This window comes from Epinephelus lanceolatus, chromosome 21 (assembly GCF_041903045.1).
Source record: "Epinephelus lanceolatus isolate andai-2023 chromosome 21, ASM4190304v1, whole genome shotgun sequence".
Lineage (NCBI taxonomy): Eukaryota > Metazoa > Chordata > Actinopteri > Perciformes > Serranidae > Epinephelus > Epinephelus lanceolatus.
In genome coordinates this window covers 18,349,851-18,372,562 of record NC_135754.1, presented here as the reverse complement: position 1 = coordinate 18,372,562, position 22,712 = coordinate 18,349,851, and the positions used below count along the sequence as shown (strand labels likewise).

At 41.2% G+C, this 22,712-nt stretch overlaps 1 protein-coding gene across 9 annotated transcripts in view; it reads left to right on the top strand.

The window, feature by feature from the left end:
- The window catches only part of LOC117246951 (voltage-gated potassium channel KCNC1-like), a 67,530-nt gene that overhangs the window by 20,272 nt on the left and 24,546 nt on the right, over nt 1-22,712 (top strand). For all 9 annotated transcript variants that reach the window (XM_033610998.2, XM_033610992.2, XM_033610991.2 and 6 more), the window contains exons 3-4: nt 19,317-20,298; nt 22,500-22,694. In XM_033610998.2, coding sequence (XP_033466889.1) covers nt 19,317-20,298; nt 22,500-22,694 — 1,177 coding nt within the window. The remainder of the gene's footprint in view (nt 1-19,316; nt 20,299-22,499; nt 22,695-22,712) is intronic.

Here is a 22,712-nt window from a genome sequence, read left to right as displayed (position 1 = left end):
AAGCATTAATACTATATGTAATACATAAATATTAGAGAGGGAATTATTATTATATTTTGCTGAGAACATCAACAAATTTCTCCTTCAAACAGCTGTATTAATTCAAAGTTTACAAGATCTCTTTGAAGACATCATGAGAACATTATAATTTAATAAGCCCAATCCTCACTTTCACTGACTAGAGCTTGAACGCATCATAACATAACTCAGTGCAGCTTCTGTGGGCTGTTAGTTACGGCCACTGGCTGCTAACAGCAAACGTTAACCAACTCTCCTCTTGAAGATTTTAACAGGGATTCGTTGTTCACAATGTAACATTATCGGGGAAACAATAGTGTCTGTCCTCTGACACCTCGCTAGTGAGTTTACTGCATCCTTTTGTCACAATGGCATCCCAAGAAAGATCTCTGTTCATCCCAAACAGGGTTTGTACTGTCTTTAGGAGGACCGGATGCCAGGTGCTACTAGCCATATAGTCAGATAACAGAAAGATCACAGAGGCCATGTACCTGCTCATTAAGTTAAGTTTGTGGTAGTTGGTCTTGAGCTCTGCTTTTTAGCCTGTGCACAACTGATGAAACAACAGAAAACCATTGGCCACTAGCATTGGTGAATGTCATCTTATTTGCCAAAAGGCTTATGGCAGTCAACAAGGTGAATATCGGCCAATTCCAATGTTCAGCCAAAAAACTGGTGCATCCCTAATTTAACATGTTTAAAACTTGCAGCCACAACTCCAAATAGCTTTCCTCTCCTCTCCATGTCCTTCTTAGCCATCTTTCTCCTCCCCCTCCTCCTCTCCTCTGCCTCGGTCCATTTAGCCGCGCTGGTTAAGTGCTGAATCAGCGCTCCACACCACTGTACTGACAGTCAATTAGTTGGACCTTGTGGTAAACCCTGGACATTTTGCTCTTATGCTCTGGAATCAAAATGATTCAGGACACTGGCATGGTGGAGAGCTCACACGGTGCCAGAGCCGATTACAGTGGTGGGAGTCTGAATTCTCTAAATGGGGCAAATCTTGTCAAATCACACGAGAGAGCAGCGTATTGTGTACTATAGTCGAGCAGACCGCCACACGCGTAAGCACGTGTAAACAAACAAGTACACAGTGTGCTCACAGAGAGAAAATAGTTTTAATTGCGTGCTGAATCAAAAGTCCTTTTACTGCATCAAGACACTTAATTATTCATAAGCAATATCCGGCACATACTGTAACTAAAGGGAGACTTAATGTGGTATAGAAACACATTTACCCACTTCCCTTCCAACATGCATCTTACATTTGACCCTCTGGAACACCTGGCTGAACATAAATCACCCTCAGAGCGCTCACCTTAACACATTGGCCCATACTCTGTAAGTGTAGCTGCACATAAACCATTCAGCAGAGCGTTCGCTTACACCACAAAGATAAATCACGTCACTTGACACGCCCCCACATGTAACCCTGCAGATCACTCTCACACATGTCCCAGATATGTGGATATGTGCATTTAACAAAGACGTAGACCAAAAAACTGAATATTAATCAGCTGTCGGATGACGAACAGCTTTACAATAAGTGATCATTTTTAGGGCTAAAAAATAAATATTTATTTATTATTTTGTCATTTTTATTATTAATCAGGTCTAGTGAATAATTACGCCTAAAAAAGTGAAATATTAAAGTTCTTAGATTCAAAGGTGACACCTTCAGAGAACGTGTTTTATCCCATCAACCTTCAAAAACTAAACAATATTTCATTTGAAATAATAGTAAAAAAAAAGCCACACATGATGAGGATTTAGAACCAGCAAATGACTGGTGTTTTTACCTTAAATTATTAACTAATTATCAAAAGTCTTGATTGATTGATGATTTAATCAATAAACTAGTTGTTTTAGCACTAATAATGTAAATAAATAATTAAAAATGTAATAGACTCGTGTGTATCAGCATTTTGTGATTTTTGTCAAAAAATAAAATAAAATAAAATCAACGCCACCACTGAATTAAACACATTTCCCCCCATACCGGCTCCTGTAGCAGGTCTTCGTCCTTGCTCCCGTGGCAGCTTGGCTCCTCTCTTCACCATGGATGTTTAAAAAGAAATCTGTTGCTGTCGCTATTTTTTGTATGAGACGAAGAGTGGATGAGGAAGCTGGATGAGGTTGCTAAATATCCTGAGCTACACAACCCACAATCCTGTCGTTACGAAGATAATGTCAAAAAGGTATGGCCTGGCAAGTCGTAGAGATTATCCATCTGGAGATTATCTCTTAGGTGGAGAAATCAAGTTTAATGAGTGGGTGTCCACACATGATTTTAAGCTAATGTAGAGGTGCAAGAAGTACAGATCTTTTAGTAAAAGCAGTATTAACTGTTGATACGTGCAACTTACTGGTGGTAGGGCAGGCACTTGATGTGCGTCATTTGACCCATTTGTCAGCTCAACATTCTTCAAACAGAGCAGCTAATATTGCTGCAGTGAAAACAAGTTAGTGGAGTGAGATGCTGATGCTGATGCTGATGTTGTTTCCTTAGTATTTTGTAGATTTTTCCGTAGCCGCTTATCCTGCTGGGGGTTGCAGGAGGGCTGGAGCCTATCACAGCTGACATTGGGCGAGAGGCAGGGTACACCCTGGACAGGTCACCAGACTATCACAGGGCTGACACATATAAACAGACAACCATTTACGCTCACATTCACACCTTGGGGCAATTTAGAGTCACCAATTAACCTGCATGTCTTTGGGCTGTGGGAGGAAGCTGGAGTACCCGGAGAAAACCCACACTGGCATGGGGAGAACATGCAGGCTTTGCAACATGGGGCTCCCCCACCCCAGGTTTAAACCAGGAACCCTCTTGCTGTGCCATCACCCATTCTGCTGCCGGCATGCATGTGCTTTGTCTGTTGACCTGTCTTTTCTTTCAAATCTTTCCACACTACAATTTATTCTTGAGTATTGTTTTTTTCTTGGCTTCTTGCCATGGTCTGCCTCACACTGCTAGTACTGATTGACGGTTATGCAGACATACCAAGGGAATTTCAAAGTAAGGGCGTATCGTAAAGATAATGATATGAATACATGTTTTTACTTAGCGTCAATGATACTGGATTCTATCATTAAATCGATACATTAATCTAGAATGATGAATCGTTGTAACAACTACTAAATTTCTTAAACCCCAAGGTGATGTCATCAAACTACACTTCAAACCTAAAAAATAAGCAGTTCACTATTACATAACACAAAGAAAAGCAGCAAACCCTCATAATTAAGAATTAAGTCTATGAAACTTTGGCATTTATGTTTTAAAAAAAGGACTGCTTTAGCTCCACTGATGACAATTGTCTTGATTAAGTGTTTAGTCTATAGTTGGCTACGTGTCGTTACCCTTTGGCTCTAAAACAGTCAAAATGTATCCCTGCTCATTCCCCTGGAAAATGACATTGGAGGGCGTCACTGGGACAATTCCTGTGTGACCATCTGCTTCCTCGTGATTGTCCCTCCTGTCCAAGTGGCAGCGGAGTGGAGGCAGAGCGAATGACTACTTTGAAATAGAAAAGTCATCTAGAGAAGTGTGTAACGGTCTGCTTCGTGAGTGGATTTGGATGGAAATGTATCAGAATGTCTTGTGGAGGTTTGGTGAGATCATTCTCTGAAACTGGGGCGTTTCGCAACTTAATATTTTTCATTAACTCTTTGCAGTTTGACATGGAAAGGTTGACAGTTTTATACATATTAGGCTCTTGTTTACCAAACAGTCCTTTGTGCATGTCCCATTTCATTTTCTCTTTCATGATGGAGCTGAGGTAGATTATGGACAGCTACTGAAGCACAGAGGGACAAAGACAGAGGGAGGATGGACGGAGGGGGTTTAGAGAAAGAGGAGGAGGAGGAGGCATGAAGGCAGTCAGTCATCACAGCTATTAGAATGGGGATAGCTCTGTCAAACTTGCTTTACATGTCTTGAACAATACAGGGATTGGAGAGAGGGGTGAGGAAGGGAGGACTGACTGAAAAGGGGGGTTGGGGGGACTGCGTCGCAAGGACAAATGCACATAGCATGCTGCAGTAATCCGGACCAAATACAAAGCAGATGAGAGGGAACGGACACGTGTACAGTTCACTCACCTCCACACAGTATTTGTTTGTCTTCAGAAAGGTTTGACAGGACTGCAGTGGGAATTAAATGTAGGGGACCTGAACACCGCAGAGCAGATACAACACTGTGACGTGTCGACTGGTGAGCAGTGTGTGTGTGCGTGTGTGTGTGTGTAGGAGAGCTTACCGATTCAACTGTAGCGTGTCAAGGAGTTGAGTCATTCAGGGAATGTCTGAAACAGAAGTCTGCGTTGTGATTGAAATTTTACCAGGATCACTTCCAAGAGCACTGACCTCAGAGCCAGTGTTTCTAGCACTTGGAAAATAAAGTATACACGAGGATTACCCCGAGCAGAAGCTAATTATATCTCCGAGTTCAGAGCCATTCCCTCCAACCTCCATTGCTCCTCCTCCTCCTCCTCCTTCATCTCCTCCTGCATTCAGGTGTGTGATGAGCCTGACGCATACATGCAATCATGCAACACATGCAACCATCCCATTATGTCCCTCCTCTCTGCACGCCTACTTCTACTAGTCCCACCCTCTTCCACGCCTCACCTCGCTTGCCCTTCATTATCCCGCAGTGTCCCACGTTGGGTGCTGGGTGACCCCTAGGAGGGTTCCTGACAATCTTTAACTGCCTTTCTTGGCTCGGACTCCAGTGTCCTCCACCCATGTTGATTGGATTTCCCTTGAGGTGAGACACAGCTGCAGTTCCTCTGGGACGGGAAAAGGGGAAGGGAGACTCACAAGAATTTGATATCTCCTCTCATATTGCGTTGTCTATTTTCAGTATGTTAATATCAGCTGTCATTGAGGCCCTCTTTTAAAAAAGCTGAGGGGCCATTCGATCAGTGCACCTTGAAATCTAGACTATTCAGCAATGGTAGAATCTCCATAATCAAAATGTCTGTCATGTTATTGAAGTACAAAGAAGAGGCTGCTTAGGTTTAGGCAACAGTATAACTGATGTCGCACTAAAATGATCACACAGTCAATAACTGATAATCTATCCATTGTTTAGGTTATCTGGTCACGTAAAATTGTATTGCTTTTAAACCTGCTGATTATTTGACACCATTAACATGACATATATAACTATTAAGTAGATATAACAAACTGCTTCCTAGTTACTCATACGAGAAACGTTATCATTCATTGGAGTTATGTTTGTGTCCACCTGATGAAAGTAATCCAATATCAACTCTCCTTTTAGCTCTATTTTTGGTCTCCACCAACTCCTGAGGGAAACTTCTTGCTTTTTAGCTGCTAAATGCTCCACTATGTCCACCAGCTAGTTGCTAACTTTGTCTTTGTACTGTTAAGTGCTGAGCAGATAACGTATAGTGAGTTTATCAACTACTGCAGCTGAATATGAAGCTATAAAAGCGACAAGAGTAAACCAAAACAGTAAAGTTGCAGCCGTAAAACCAGAACAATGAGCTGTAAGACACTAAAATTCTCCTATGAGCTGAGAGGAACTGTCAGCTTTCTTTATGACTTCATCACTACAAGCAAACCCCTAAAGACAAATGGTCATGTGACCTATTGTTGGTCTAAGAATATTGGTTATAGCTGCTTTAAAATCAATAACTTAGGATAGTCACTGCTCATCCCCTTTTTAACATTTGACTAAATGACTATTCAGAGTGATTAAAGTAAAAAGTGAAGCTTTCCATGTGATATTAACTGTATTTGTCCTTTATTTAACCAGGTAAAAGTCTTACTGAGATTAAAAATCTCAACCTGGCAAAGAGGGCATAAACATTGTTATAGAGTACAAAATGCAGTACAAAAAAATGTTGTCATACAACAGTCTGAACACTGTAACCAGTGTTGTAGTCAAGACCACCTAACTGAGACCAAGTCATGACCAAATCCAGAGTGTATTGAGACTGAGACAAGACCAAGACTTTGAGGACTTGAGACCAAGTCCAGGGCAAGACCAGATCAGTACAGGTCCCACGCTGAATGACAGACTTATGATAAAATGTGCAACATGCAAACATAGGCATTCCTCAAATGAATCTGAAAGATCCACGTTTCCATAAAAACAACCACAGAAAACAAAATGAAGATTCCTCTTCATTCACCTCTTTGTGTGCGTACTGTATATAGGTGTGTATGTATCAGTAAAATAATCAGAAGGTATTTCAAAGGTGAATTTTATGCGCAGGAATTTTGCTTTGTTTCTATGAGCTGACATTACCTTAACTGTCTACATTCAAGGTACAACTCCAGTGAAATATGACTATCTTGACCAGTCTTGAAATAAAATTTGAAGTCCTCTTCGTCTGAGGACGAGAAAAGAGCGATTGAAAATACAGCCCAGTCCGAGACGATACTGAGATCTTCAATAAGTGCTCTTGAGACCGATCTCCAGACCAAAAACTGATCTCCAGAACTACAACACTAACTGTAGCCCACTGTGGTTAACATTCTTAGACATGTTTCATGGCCCATGCCAGCATAAGTTAAACTCACATGAGGAAGCCTTGAGGTTGAGGGTCATAAACGGCCACTAAAGTAATTCATAATTCAACATGTAGAAAAAATGCAACACTGGAAAAAAAAGGAAAGACATCTTTTCTGTACTGCTCTCTCTCTCTCTCTCTCTCTCTCTCTCTCTCTCTCTCTCTCTCTCTCTCTGCCTCTCCACTCAGTGTTGCTGCCTGTCCATTTCACACGCCATGTCCCTGAAGGGTACTCTCTCTCTCTTTTGACATTTTAGTTGTTCTCTTTGTCTTGTTCAAGAGTGTTTGACTGTTAGGTTTAGTTTTTTGGTATCTCAAGACTAATGTAGCCAAACCTTTAATAACTCTGCAGTGTTTCCCAGAATCTAACAGTGACGATAACAACGGTGATGATGATGGTAAAAGTGAAGGCTATTCCTGTAACCCACCCAAGGTTATACTTGCGCAGCACGCTAAATGGCTACTTTGTACATCTCTGAGTGATGGCCGCAGCCATTCACCTAAGATAATAGATTAATCACCTGACTCCAAGTCGAACCCGTCGCTCGGGTTGCCCTTCAGGAGAACGTTCTGTATTTCACATCGTTAAAATGTCCATTTTTCATGCCTCATTCATGTGCAGATTTCACATCATCCTTCAATGTCTTCTTATCATTGCTGACTCTGCAGCAGTGGTCGCCCATTTGCTTTGCCCTCTGGGAAAGACTCCACATGCTCAGTCTTACTGGGCGCTGTTCGTCATACTAATGCTGATCAAACATCACTATCAGTGTACATGGAACAAAGGCACTGTTAATCAGAAGCAACATCCTTTTATTGTCTTTATATCTCTGTCAAGGTCATTCACCCTTGACCTCACAAATCTTTCATCGAACAATCAGCAGCTGGAACTGACTGATCACAATTTCTGCTCCTCTACATTCAGCCCTTTTACGCCAGCTGTAGGAGCAGTACTTGGCTTAGTCCTGTCCTTGGTGCCTGAAAGCAGAGGCTAACGCAGTGGTTGTCATGGTGACAGAGAGCCAGGCAGGGCTGTGGTAATACTGTAATGATAAAGCTCTTCTGGATGGTGCCGCAGTAAACACAGCGCCACTAGGGTCCCGTTAAGGAAGAGCGCGGCGCACCGCCGTGCATGCAAAAACGCCTGTAGGGCTAATATCAGCTCCGACAATCTCTCCTTGGTTATATCACTTACATTCATGCTCTCCCAACACCTCCTCCTTTCTTCTTCTCTATCTCTTTATTGCACTCTCACTCTCCGGTGCCCTGCTCCCTCTCCCCTTGATTGGTGAGATTCACGTCATTGTCTTCTGTCCTCTGCTCGCCTTTTCATCTCCTCTCCCTCCGTTCCTTTACTCCCTCTTCTTCATTCATCCATCGAAACACAATCAACGCTCTCTATCATCAACTTCCTCTCACAGTCCCCCTCTCTTTCTCGTTTGCTTCTCTCTCTTTCTCTCCCCATCTCTGACTCCCGCTCTTTTAAATTTATGTTGATGATCTTTCCAAATCTAATTTCAGAGTCTAGAGAGCGAGGGAGACTCTATTGGGCCTTGAAGGTCATTGGACTGCAGGTGGTCACACATGGTAGCTTTAGTGTAGGGGATTCAATGCACTGAGCTGCACACAAACATTACAGTGTGTCTCCGAATCACATATTCACAGCATTAACGCGGCCGTCCAGACCGGAACACACACACACATACCTCCATGTTGCAGCGAGGAGAGAGAGATGCAGGGAGAGAACAGACACAAAGTGCCCGAGGAGATAAACAAGTGTGAAGTGACAGATTGCTACTCCTCTTTTTATCATCTTCCTCCACCTCTTTCTTTCTTTCTCCGCTCATCCCTCTCCATCACCTCAATGCAGTGCTCATGTAGTTACCACTCACTATCTGCGATCTGCGCACACACCTCCTGTGCCCATCGGCTGTTTGTCTCGCTCGCGTTGTGAGTCATGTCCACACACACACACGATTGTGCCAGGCACTTCACACCAACCCATGTAAACACAGGCACATACAGTATACACACATCCACACCTGTAGCTTTGAGTACATTTTAAGCAGTAGGGGTGTTTCTCTGTCACACTGCATGTGCTGCTGCATATTTAAAAAGGACCGGCTGCTGTGATGGATTGATCAGTATTGATTTGATGTTCAGATCTACAGTGTAATTCACTGTGCTCTGCCATCTTGAAACACTGTGTCATTTAATTACCGAAACCATGAATGAGCCTTTGTTTCATCAGCAGCAATATTGTGTTGTGGCTTTTAACTGTATCATAATCAGATTAATGACTGCAGTACAGTAAGTTAAAGCATGCTTATGTTAACGTTCCGGTAAGTAAAAACCTCCTTAACAATGAACACTATAAGAATCCTAACCGGGAGTTCACGCTTGGCACACACAAGAAGCTTCACCTGGTTGAAATTGGCAATGCTCGTTGCTAGATGCGACTAAATCCTACACACTACTCTTTTAAGTGCAACTAATTTTTGCCCTTCTCAGATTTTCAATGAATAGGTCGTCACTGGTGAGTAGAGCGTTCTCTGCGTCCTCCCTGTTGTTTAGGAACAGCTTTAGTATTTCAGTCTCAGGTGTTTGAGATTGAAATACAGATGTGTTATTTCCTGTGTGTATAAGATTTCCCACCAGAGCTCCCACCCGACACCAGAGTTTAATTTAGAGAGACAGGGCGAATCTGCAAATCAGGAGAGGCTTTGCAGTTGCATCACAAATCTCCGGTGTTTTTGCGATATTCATACTGTACCTGCGAGACAAGGAAAGACAGAGAATGTAGTTTAAGTGTGGGAGTATGTTAACTCAGGACTGTCTGAGATAAAAATATTAGTTCAGGACTCATTGTTTGGATTTATCTGTATTTATATAATTTTTAAAAAAAAGTGATACAATGATCTGGATAAAATCTGAGTAACACTATTTAACGTCCTTTAGTTTTATCTTTAGTTTCTATCACCTGCTGTTTTGGTTGTAAGATGACCTCACAAAGTATAGCAGGATGCATCCATGACAGGTGCTTTAAACTGATCTGCTCCATTTAGAAAGTATTTTACATTCAATGATGAGCCTTATGAACACTATTCTGAGCTACATTTAGTTTTACATTATTATATCATCAAATATATGGTGTATTTAAAGCGTCAGCACATTCTAAACAAAACTGGTTTTGGCAGATTTTTTTCAACACATTTAGCAAATATTTGTTTTCAAATCAGGTTGTGGTTGACATTTTGAAATATGACACTGTTTCAAATGTTCTCACCCTAACAAATGGCACTGTTAGTCATTTTCAGCCTCATAGATACGGGTTAGCACTTTCCTGTGACACTTACTAGGTTGAAAGAGCTGTTATCAGCCTGTTAACCCTTTGAAACCTGAGCAAATTGGCTTGATTTCTTTTAAATACATGGGAATAAGGCAATGAGCAACGAAAGAGCAAATGACCAAAAAGAATTGGTAAGACATTGGTTAAAAGAGAAAATTAAAAACAAGAAAATTAGTAAAGAAAGAAACAAAGAAATGACCTGGAAAATGACAACGGTCCTGCAACATAATTTTAAAAAATAACAATCATAATAATAATAATAATAATAATAATAATAATTAAAAATGTAGTTTTTCCCCTCGCTTTTTTCTTTTTTCCCCGATTAATTTTTTTTTCTAAATATATGAACTTTTTTTTGCAATTTGTGGGACATTTCTTATCAAGTTCCTTATTACCTTTTTTTCCCCATGTTCTTGAAATAAATAGCACCAATTTGCTCAGGGTTCAAAGGGTTAAATACTTGTGAAAAGCATCTGAAAGCAGCACAAAAGGGATGTCGCGCCACGTTTCAAAGGGTTAAATGCCTGTTGGCATTGGAGCAGTGTCTTTAGCTTTCATGTTCATTTTTCCTAGGTTTAGGTGCCAATACGACATGGTTAGGTTTAGAAAAATAGAAAAAAGGAAAAAAATAAGTTTCTATTTTATTAACGTAACATCACTTGACATATGTCACAAAGTCAAAATAACAGAACTCTGACTTTTGGTTTCACACGGGATAAAAATCTCAGTCTCCTGGGTGAAAGTCCTGTGTTTGACCAATCTGCCACCTCGACACCCCTCCCTGTGTAGACTTCCTTGTTTCTTAAAGTAACGTCACGTTTTCTGACTTACTCTGTCGGCGCTTAACAAAAGACACATTTAATGGGTTGATAACAGCATTCTGAACGTACTATAGGGCTGCACAATATTAAAAAAAAAAAAAAAAGGCGATAATTTTGACCGATACAACGATTGCGTTATGAGTCGTGATTTGTATGGGGTCTGTACCAAACAAGCATGTTCCCTTTCTGGACATCTAAAATATGACTTGTAAGCCGGGGCATCACTGTGGCACCACAGTGTGTCATTTATAATAGTATGTTGTGACTGATTTTACCTTTTGATATTATTTCGATTAATTGAGCAGCCCTAACCTACTGGTCTATGCAGCAGGACCCTTCTAACCCATATCTATGAGACTGATAACCAATAATAACGCCCATTTTATCGAGTGATAACATTCGAACTGGGTGAATGTGGCTCCATTACATCACCTGCAACCTCCTCTGTGTTTGAACCTGACATCAGTGTCATAAGATGGGTGTATTTGATAATACAGTATATCTTGCTAAATGCAACTTTTAGTGGAATGTATTTATTTTTCTGGACAAGATTCTAACATTTTATACTATATAGGAAAAACACACACAGAACTCCCTCTGTCCCTCTGGTTGACAGAAGTTGCTTTTATGGCCAAGGCCTGTCATTTCCTATTAGCCTTCAAACTCCTGATAGCTTTCCCTCTGTTCCTTTTCATCTCACTCTCACTGTCGTTTCTTTGGTGCTCCCCCTTGTCTTTTTAAAAGTCTTCATTGCATGACACAGTCACATCCCTTTAACATCATCAAAACCATGAGCTACCTTAGTTTATCCGATAATGTTACAGCTTATCTAAGTAAAACTTAAGCTCAGGATACTTTCCCTCTGTCAGTGTTTGAACTTTTTTGGCATTCGGCCCTCACCTTCTCTCACTTTTATCATGCTCTGTCCTTTCTGGTGGATTGCTTCAACTTGTTTTTCCCTTTGTGCTTCTCTACGCATGGATCCACATCGTCTGGTCTCCCTCCCACCTGTCCGCCCCCTCCTGTGTCTCCACCTGTGTAGCCTACATAGAAGATATGATGCTGCTGCAGTTTTGCTGCTTGTGTTTGTGTTTATGTGTAATGAAAGTATTCTTCAGGTCTAAAAGCAGTGCAGCATTAAATAGCTCACTTTTACCTCTTTTCAACCAACAATGGCTCAGGTTGTGTTCCAGGCTGCACACCTTAATTTTAAACTATTCAGAGTATTTTGACCAAAAATATATTGATTCAAAACCTAAAAAGCAGTGACAACATCAGTGGGCGTGTCATAATCTACAGGTTGGAAAGAGGATGGAGTCTTGTACATAGTAGTCTTTTACATCTTCTTAACTAGGGCTGGCTGATAAAATGATAACAGTAATTATCTCAACATAATTTTCCTCAATAGAGGCATAATAAATGTTTGATAAATCCTCTATATAATTAAACCACCCATATGCCTGTAGCGGGGGCGTTCATGCACCTTCAACACCAGAAGAAGAAGTCACAGTAGGAATAAAAGTAGATGACGAGTTAGCAAGCTAACCTGACTGACTTGCGGCTATTTTATTAAAATGAAATGACATCTCATGAGTAAAGGTGACATACATAAAACTTTAATTCATTTCCTCATCCGTAAACACGATTTCTGCCCCAGTCACGTCAGGTAGACTTTCATCTGCAATAAATGATCCCACGCTACCTCACGACATCATCAAAGTCTGTCTTTTGTTATTGTTTCGATTGAGAAATGGGAGAAATTAACACTGTGGGTTTAAAACTTGTCCAAAAAATACTGACCACCAATTTTGTCTCCATTGTCAACTAAAACACTTAGAAACTGTCTTAAACCGTCTACACAAAGAGTTTAACATGCTCCTGACCACAGTTAAGATTTCTTTGTGTATTTATTGTTTTATTTATTGACATTATTTTGATTAAAATTGTTCTGAATCTACCTCAGATTTGTGAAATGTTCCCCTGTTTGGCGAGTGTTGGTCATGTTCTGACAGTAACTTTTACTCAGGAGCAAAAATCACCCTGTAAACGAAGAAAAAAGAAATAATGCTTTGACATTTAAAGTGATAATTACTGTTTAAATAAAAAAAAGATCGTGATAACATTTTAGCCATATTGCCCAGCTCTGCATAGCATCAATAGTTGGTCAGTCAGGGGCGTAAATATAGACAGTGCAGGCAGTGCAACTGGGTGGAGGGGCCTGATTGCCACCTGGAAATACACCCATGTTCAAAGAAGAACTTTTGTTGAATCAAAAATGGCGAATTTCTATAAATGCCCTCAAAGAAGTGAAGCCATCTCCATCATGGTTTTCTGTTTTTGTAAAATAGTATGAATCTATAACAAGCTTGTATGCTTATTCAACATAAACTAAAAGAAAAACTATAATTTAACTACAAAAAATATTTAGTTAAACTAATAATTTTCTATTTTCTTTTGTAGTTTTTGCCATATACAGACATATAATGAGTATTTCTGGGTAACATATATGTTGATGCTGTCCAGTATTAAGTCTCTGTTTAAACATGTAATGAGACAATATGATTTACAGTAGCTAGTTTAGGTGCAAAATCTGATGGGCACATCTGCAAGTTGATATAACATAAAAGTGGCAGTAAGACACACTGATGGTAATATATACATGCCTAACACTCTATGTGTGTGTGCTTCATAACTAGCAACTCATAATAGTGTGCACTGGGGCCCATCGTGACTACCTTACGCCACTGTGGTCAGTGCTTGTTTTTTGTAATAATTAATATCGGTGATAACAGAACAAAAGCTCGCAGGTAATCGATGAAATCCACCATCTTGCTGTTGCTGTGTCCTTCTGTTTTGCATTGTACAATCCACTCCAATGATGCGTCTTAGATAACAATGGCTCTGCTAAAAAAAAACTGGTGGAAACGTGGACTGGTTCGCTAGATAATACCGAGGTTCCATGAATCCTGAAGGGAACTGGCTCAAGAACCAGAGCTAATTTTGGTGAAAAAGGGGTATCTGAGGGCAGATCTCACACTTTTAATCATCCTCAACATTTTACTACTTTCTACAAGTACCATGTGCTGCTCATCCCCTCAGTCAAACCGTTGTTATATATCATTAATGCCATCGTAAGGAATAATGGCAACGGTAACATAAAAAATAAGTGCCTAACACTTCAGGGCAAAACTCTCCTTGTTGTCCTGATTTGTACATGTGAAGGTTTTCTGGTGTTCAGCCAATGAGGGAGCATCCTGAGCAGGTCCCGCTGGTGCTATCCTGCTTCCCTGGGACGGGGAGGGGGCTGGTATAGGGGTAGAGGTAGGAGGGTGATTGAGAACCTCAGTGTGTGTGTGTGTGTGTGTGTGTGTGTGTGTGTGTGTGTGTTGGTGTGTGTTTTCATGATACAGAGGGGGAGAGCACTGCAGCAATCTGAGAAAGTAGGTCAGACATCGACTAGCGAGAAACATAGCGGAGGAGAAACGAGGTAGGGAGAAGAGATGGAGATGGAGAGGAAAAAAAAGGCGGACGAGATTGGGAGTGTGGGGGTAGAGGGTTGCGAGAATGACAGAAGATAGAGGAGCACATGACCTGGAACAAAACTGGTACCTCAAACTATTTAAGATACAAAGAAATAATCCTTTAAAAACTCACAATCTGCGAAGTCTTGATTTAACTTAACCACAAATTTACCCCAACAAAACATCTTAAAACTACAAATTGGACATTGACTTGCATCTCTGACTTTCCTGCAAGGTCACGTCTTTGGGTAAACGCTCGTCAGCTAATCTCAATAAAGCCGTAAGTCTTCTGCTTAGTCTGTTTCTGTCATGAAGGCACTTGGAGGAAATATGTGTAGGCTCTCATCCAATTTCCAAATCAAAGAAAAAGCTGCGAGAGAGAAGCGAGACCTTTTCAAGAAAAATAACCCAAACTGGTTCCCTCCATTTGCTTAGTTATAAAGCGTCCTCTTATAAGTACGTTGCTCTTGATATTACATAAGTGCATAATGTCGAAAATACACGGTGACACGCACAATACACTGAAGGCACTCAGGCTTCTTATATATATGGGCTCCACTCAAGTATGAATTACCTTTTCTCTTTTGCTCTTCAGGCCATGTCTGTTTTATTATTTATTTGATAAAGCACAAAGTATACTGCATCTATAAATACACTGCAGGGCTTGTAGGAATGGACCGCAATGGGGGAAAGATTGTGCAGCAGCCACGCACACACTGGTGTTATCACGCTACTGTCATTGATTCAGCGACTATTGAATGGGTTACAGTAGACTGATAAGCTTGGGTAGGTATGGAAAGTTGCAGATCACACAGATGGTCGATGCGAAGAAAATTGCTTTTGAAAAGGCAACCTGAAAAATAAAAATAAATATATTTTTTGCTCTCTGTCCAGGAAATTTACCCCAAGGACAAAGTTTTGGAGGTAAACAAGCAAACATGGAGCTGTAGGAAGTTGTAGTATAGGAAGGATGACACTTGTAGAAAGGATACCAATACAATACTCCCAAGATGTGGAGGAGGTTAGAGGCAGAAGCCAGTTAAAACATTTTAATTCGAAACAGGGACTTTAATATTAAACAGTAAAATACTGACGGTAAGTCAGCGAAGGCAGCGTAAGCTTTACAGTAACAAACACATTGTCACGTAAATCTCAAGTTCTCACAAGATGTTTAATATTTATGACACAAAAATTATTAATGTCTTAACTGTGTGAAGTGTCTATTTTCACCCGGTGGAAAATAGTCACACTGCAGCTATTCGGCTATTTACACCCATCCCTATGACACATTTGTATGGATCCCCTGCACATGCGATGCCATGTGATTGGCTTGTACCAGTTAAGCTGATGCGTAGAGCTTGGTAGTGGTTAAGATTAGGGCAAAGAGGTCATGGTTAGGGCGAGGGCTGGGTACCGAAAGTCTGTGCTTATATGGAACTGGTACCTATACAACCGATACCTACCGGACCGAAACAAAACACACATTACGGTGCCTCCTTTCTGTGTTTTGTTTTTTTTAATGCTATGTCTCCCTCTATTGGACATTACACATAACAGAATCATTCAGTCATTCATTTGTTCATCTGTTGAGTGCATAATATTATTTAAAGGCACGCTAAGGACCTTTGGGCGTCACTTCTGTTTACGTTCAACAATGTTATCAAACACAACCGAGCTAGCTCGCCCCCCCCCCCCCCCCCCCCCCCCGTCCTCCGTGACTCTGTCACATGAACGAGCGATAGCTGCTAGTTAACCTGGACACACCCGTCAAGGCATAGTGCACCCAACATGAAAATTCACCCATTATCTACTCACCCATATGCCAAGAGAGGCTCAGGTGAAGTTTTAGAGTCCTCGCAACACTTGCAGAGATCCCAGGGGAGAGGGGGTAGCAACACAACTCAACCTAATGGAGGCTTACGGTTCCCCAGATTCAAACGTTCATGTGTGCGCGCTTGCGCGAGACCGTGAGACATGGGCACCGCGTTCATGTGTGTGTGTGTGCCTGCTTTCGCTGGTCTCACGCTCGCTGGTTGGTACAGCCTGGACCCAAATGTTTTTGTTGCCATTTGCGGAGCCTGGCCTGCCTACAGAGACCAGACTTTAATAGAGTTAATATTATTGTAATGTTAAGTGTTGTTAAATGTTAATTTGTTAAGTGTAAAATTGTTAATAGAGTTCATATACCTATTTATTTCTAGGTATTTCTAATTTGCCTCAGCAATAAATAAAAACATTGTTTTTATAATAATTTAAAACTGTTACACAAAATACTCACACACTTTTCAACCTCCATAAAAAACCTCATATTTTGAGGTATCGGTTCAGGCACCGTTTAAGCACCGGTACTGTTTTAAAAGTATCGGTTCGACACCGGTATCGGAAAAAACCCAAATGATACCCAACCCTAGTTAGGGCTAGTACAAGCCAATCCTGGATATTCTCTGAGATTAAAGTGGTACATTTACAAGCAAAAACCTCAAAAATGAACAACCAAAAAGTCAGGTGATGTAGTCTAAAGAGCGACACAGTCCATGCAAGATGTAAGATTGATTAGGTGAAGCATGGGACTTTAATATGGGAGACTGGCGTTTAAGTCTCGTGTGAGACCTTGGCCTTTAATTTTTAGACTAAATTGACTTGTTATCTTCGGTTTTTAGGATGTACAAAGCTGCTGAATGCGCTCTGTGTACATAAACTTTGGCAAGAATAGCTGAATAGATTTGTTGGCACCTGAACCTAACAAATGTTACAGTGAAATCTAATGAAACTGCTCCCGATGCCAGCGGACATTTAATGGGCTGATAACGGCATTCTTAACCTACTACTTGGTGTAGTGGAACACTAGTATTCTCAAAAATATCAATTTATCTATACATATCAATTCTGAATATTTGAAAAGGTTTCAATACTCATTATCTGCAGTATTAATACTTAAAGTTTTAAGCCCTAAACAGGGCTCAGCGGGATGTTCAGTGTGACACCAGCATTCATATTATATAGTAAACAAGCTAACGGCGCTAACGATAGATCAGAAATGTGCAATAACATTTTTGCTGACACTAAACATCAAACAAAAGCTAGAGACTGTCTCACATTAAGTATCTGTGATTAGAAATTAACCACTCAAAAGCAGAAGAAAGAAGATGATGTTATCTCGCAGCCTTATGGTGGAAAGTTTCTCCTCCTCTAAGCGTGAGAGTCAAGAGCGCACACTTCGCAGCAAAATCAGGGGACCAAAATGTCCCCAGAAATACACTGTCAAAATGACAGTGTATTTCTGGGGACATTTTGGTCCCTGTGGTATTACAATGCTATTGAATATTGATATTTTTTAAGGTATTGTATCATAGTTTTTTGAGGCTGATAGCCAGTTACAATATTCATAAGAGTGCCACATTTTAAAATGTTCACCACAACCTGCTGCAAAAAAATGTTGCTTTGCTAAATTTGTCTGCCAAAAAAATCCGCCCAAACCAGTTTTGTTTAGGCTGATCTGACACTTTAAATACATCATATAATAGATTTGGTGTAGCCGGACCTGTTCCTGTTAAAGAAACACCTGGGTGCAAGCAGCATCTGCCTTTATGAAATTACACCTAACAAACAGTCACACACATATGCAGTCTTCATTTTTATGAACTAATCCACACTTTAAAAACATTAAACACTAGAAAATGTTCAGTGTCTTTTGCTTAACGAAATCCAGAATGTCTTTTTATCTAATATTTAGTGAAGTCTAAATTGACAAGACGACTCAAGAAGGCTAATTGATGTGATGTGTAATGCTACCCCACAGCTTGCTTGGACCATCAATCGAGTGGAGGGGAATCAGCATGATTGAAATGAAAAATGATGATGTTGTTGTAAACAGTGTAGCTTTCTAAATATTCAACATAGCTTACATAAGTTAACTGATGGTTTGCAGGGTCTGACATCATACTGTGAGTCTGTAAACAAATGTATGTTAACAGGAAAACTGGGGCTCGCTTTCACTGTTGCACCAAACTTGATGTTTTCACTCTTACAACACAGATGGTCCCATTTATTTAGTGGACTATGACACACATATTATCAGTTATTTATTGATTTTATTTACATGTTTTTCATCTCTTGTCCTCCCTCCATCCTTCCTCTCTAGCAGAGTACAACAAATAAATTAGGAGCATTGTATTTAATTATCAACCCATTTTTCAATTTTTTGCTTTGGATTCAGGATTACATGAATGCATTGTGATTTTCTCTTGTTTTCTTATGCACTTTCCTTCCTATATCACATTTTAAAAGGTCCTTCCAGATCAACAAATGTCAGCAAGGACCTCACTATTTTCTTGAGTGGGGTTCAGGTGATTAAGGGTTTGAGTGTTTTTCTAAATGAACCCAAAAGTAATAGTTCACAACAAATATATAAGATACAATAGTATTACAGTAATCTGACCTTTTCAATATTAAACTCAGCACTTTTAATAATTTGGTTAACTTATAATCACTGTAAGTCATAATTTCCTGACGGCACATGATACGATACTGACAGCACATCTATTTTTATGGCTTCATCGCTCATCACAATCATTTACGACTGTCAGATATAATTTGATCAAGCCTAATGAGTCTGATTATCCTTGGACTTTGATCACAACGGGTCAAATTGTCCTTTCCGGGGCACATTCACTCGCCCTCAGTTACAAAACAGGCCATTTTTGTTTTGTTTATTATTCATTTTTACACAACAGATTTGGGCCTAACAAAAAGACAGTTTCAGAGATGTGAAGACCTCAGTGTAGATTACAGTGCGAAGTAGTGAGTAATAGTTTTCTGTGCATAGTGTAGCATTTAACACTTGTGTATGTAGGCGGGTCGCACATACACCAGTTGTTTTTCCCTGCTATTGCCATGAGGTTTCAAACTTCACCAGATCTGTAGTTTTTCCTTTATGCTTTCTGTGTTCTCTTTGCCTTGCTGAATTTTCTTGATTTGACTTTCTCCTTCCTTTGCTTTCCTTTTTAATGTTTTTTTTCCTGTTTGCTGCTTTCTTTCTTTCTTTCCTTCTTTCTTCCAGTATGTGGCATTTGGCTCCCTATTCTTCATCCTCATCTCCATCTCCACTTTCTGCATGGAGACACATGAGGCCTTCAACACCATCCTCAACAAGACAGAGAATGTCACGGTTGGCAACTCGACCCGTGAGGAGATCGTATACGAGGTGGTGACTGACAGCTGGTTGACGTACGTCGAGGGCGTGTGCGTCATCTGGTTCACCATTGAGGTCCTGCTGCGAGTCACCTTCTGCCCAGACAAGCTTGAGTTCTTCAAGAGCAGCCTCAACATTATCGACTTTGTCGCCATCCTGCCCTTCTACCTGGAGGTGGGCCTGAGCGGTCTGTCCTCCAAAGCTGCCAAGGATGTCCTGGGGTTCCTCCGTGTTGTCCGATTCGTCCGTATCCTCCGAATCTTCAAGCTGACCCGCCACTTTGTGGGTCTCCGTGTCCTGGGCCACACCCTGCGTGCCAGCACCAATGAATTCCTCCTGCTCATCATCTTCTTAGCCCTTGGTGTCCTCATCTTTGCCACCATGATCTACTATGCCGAACGAATTGGCGCAGACCCAGACGACCCGACAGCCAGCGCCCACACCAACTTCAAGAACATTCCCATTGGATTTTGGTGGGCTGTCGTGACCATGACCACACTGGGCTATGGAGATATGTACCCAGAAACATGGTCAGGGATGCTGGTGGGTGCTCTGTGTGCCTTGGCTGGTGTGCTGACCATTGCCATGCCTGTGCCCGTCATTGTCAACAACTTCGGCATGTACTACTCTCTGGCCATGGCCAAACAAAAGCTGCCCAAAAAGAAGAACAAACATATCCCCCGAGCACCACAACCAGGGTCCCCCAACTACTGCAAGCCAGATGCCCTGGCTATGGCTACCGCATCACCACAAAGGCTCTTGGGAAACGTCCTAGGTGGAGTGATGGGGTCTGGAGGCATTGGGGGTGACTGTCCTCTTGCCCAAGAAGAAATTATAGAGATTAATAGAGGTAAGATTTATTTTTTCATGTTAAAGATCCAGTGTGTGAGATTTAGGGGGATTTACCACTGAGGCTTGCAGATTGCAACCAGCTGAAACTTCTCACGGTTCAGTGTTCATTGTTCAGGAGGGTTTTTAAAAGGAGCCGAATTATCGCCAGAGGTCTCATCCTCCCCAAACAAACAGACCCGGTGATTTAAACCAGTAAAAACACTGAATAAAGCAACTTTTTTTTCAACACTGCCCACTGCGAAGTGGCTTCCAACTACAGTGGCCAAAGCGAGAATGCAACAAAGCAAAAAAGCTACAATGCAAAAATGGAAGAACCAGTATTTGGTTTGTCTTTCAAACATGACGAACTCTGCAGACTCCGCAGAGGAGGTCTTGCTCCCTATGTAGATATAGACGGCTCATTCTAAGGTCATGAACACCCTACAGTTCTTAATTTTAAGTGAACAAATATTCCTCTAAATCCTGCCCACTGGGCCTTTAAGTCCCTTCATTTTAAGAAAAAACATCTTCAGCAGCAAATACCTGACCAGCATGCTTCAGGGGAAGTATAACAGTTTACTAATGGCAGTTTTAGGCGTACATAGTGATGACTTCAGAGGTCCAGTAGAGGAATAGAGTGCCAAAGAAAGAAGTGAGAGTACTATCAAGAAGTGATGCATAGTTGATTCTGGATCCACCCCGGAGATCTCACTGGCCCATCAGAACTCATGTGTAATTTATGATCAACTGGTAGGTCCACAGTTGCCTTAAGGCACCCATCTGTCAGTGAAGAACAAACACTGTGGAAGGAAAATGAACTCAATTATCTATTAAAACAGCTTAATGCGTCTCAATTTGGGCTGACTGCACATATTTTCTCTCCGGCATTAGCAGTAAAAGAGGGGAGGTAATTTGCCCCTTTTTGTTTTCCCTTTACATGCTGCAGCATCAGACACCAGCCACATGCAACAATAATGCACCTTTTAATGCATTACTTTACTGCCTTAGTCATCAGCCAGCCTGAAAATATTGGTTTCATCAGTGCTTTTACTCCATCTCGTCTGCTTGGCTTCCCTCCAGACTAAAAAGGTTTCTTGTAGGTTGAGTCGGTAGATTTTTTTTTTTTTAATCGGGCAGTTGTATCACTGGCTCAAAGACAGCTCTGCAGTATCATCGCCACATGATGGTAAAATATTTTATCATAACGCGTCAGTGAACATGTGGGTGACCACTACAGCTGTCACTTCCAATCAGTAATGAATGTTATTCACCACTCAACATGTTTGATGGTTTACCAAGGTTCAGGCCTGCTGTATTCATACAGGGACTGGTTACTCTGTTGGACAATTGTCTTGTCTTTTAAAAATTTTAAATAATGCCAACATACCAGAGCCTGAAGTAATAAGACATTTTTTCATGTGATTAAAGGGACAACTCACCCCAGCATCAACCATACATATTTTTCCTGTTACCTGTTATCAGTCTAGGTTGGTAAGATTTGGTGTGAGTTGCAGAGTGTTGGAGATATCGCCGTAGAGATGTCTGCCTTCTCTTGGATATAATGCAACTATGACACTCAGCTTGTGGTGTTCAAAGCGCCAAAAACATTAATTTGAAAAACTCAACAGCAATGCCTCTTTCCAGAAATCATGACCCGGTTACTCAAGATAATCCACAGAGCTTGTTGTGAGCAGTTTCATGTAGGAACTATTTTCTGCCAACCGATCACCACACAGAAGGAAGTGTGCTAGCTTAGTGGTACTAGCACGATTCCTTCTGTGTGGTGATGTGTTTGGCTGGTGTAGTTCAGTAGAAAGAAAATAGTGCCATCCAGTTCCATGATATCCGAGAGAAGGCGGACATCTCTACGGCCAATATCTCCAACACTCAGCAACTCACAACAAAACAATCTAAGAAAATAAAAAGCTCTGTTTTTGATTTAGGGGCAGACTGTCCCTTTAACAGCAAAGAACATCCAAAATTGTAGTTATGTGAAATAGAAACGGACAAACAAATGTGTACATTTAGGAGGCTGTAATGCTGCAGCAAAGTTTGGGTAGGTTTCTCTAATACATTACCCAAAAACTTTGTCACTGTTGTTGTTGATTACATGTATTTTCTTGCAGTTTATCCACAATATAACTTAACACAACACCAGATGCTCCTCTTGACGGTTTTCTCATAATCCTCCTCTGTGGTTTTCCTCCACCTTCCCTCCAGATTCTAAGCAGAACGGCGACGCGGCCTCGGCCGCCCTGGCTAACGAGGACTGTCCCACCATCGACCAGGTGCTGAGCCCTGACGAGAGGAGCCCTATTGGGCGAGGGCCTACCCGGGAACGCTACCAGCAGGACCGCGCCTGCTTCCTGCTCAACACCAGGGAATTCCGTGCCACAGATGGGAATGTGCGGAAAGGTACGTTTCACACCGGGA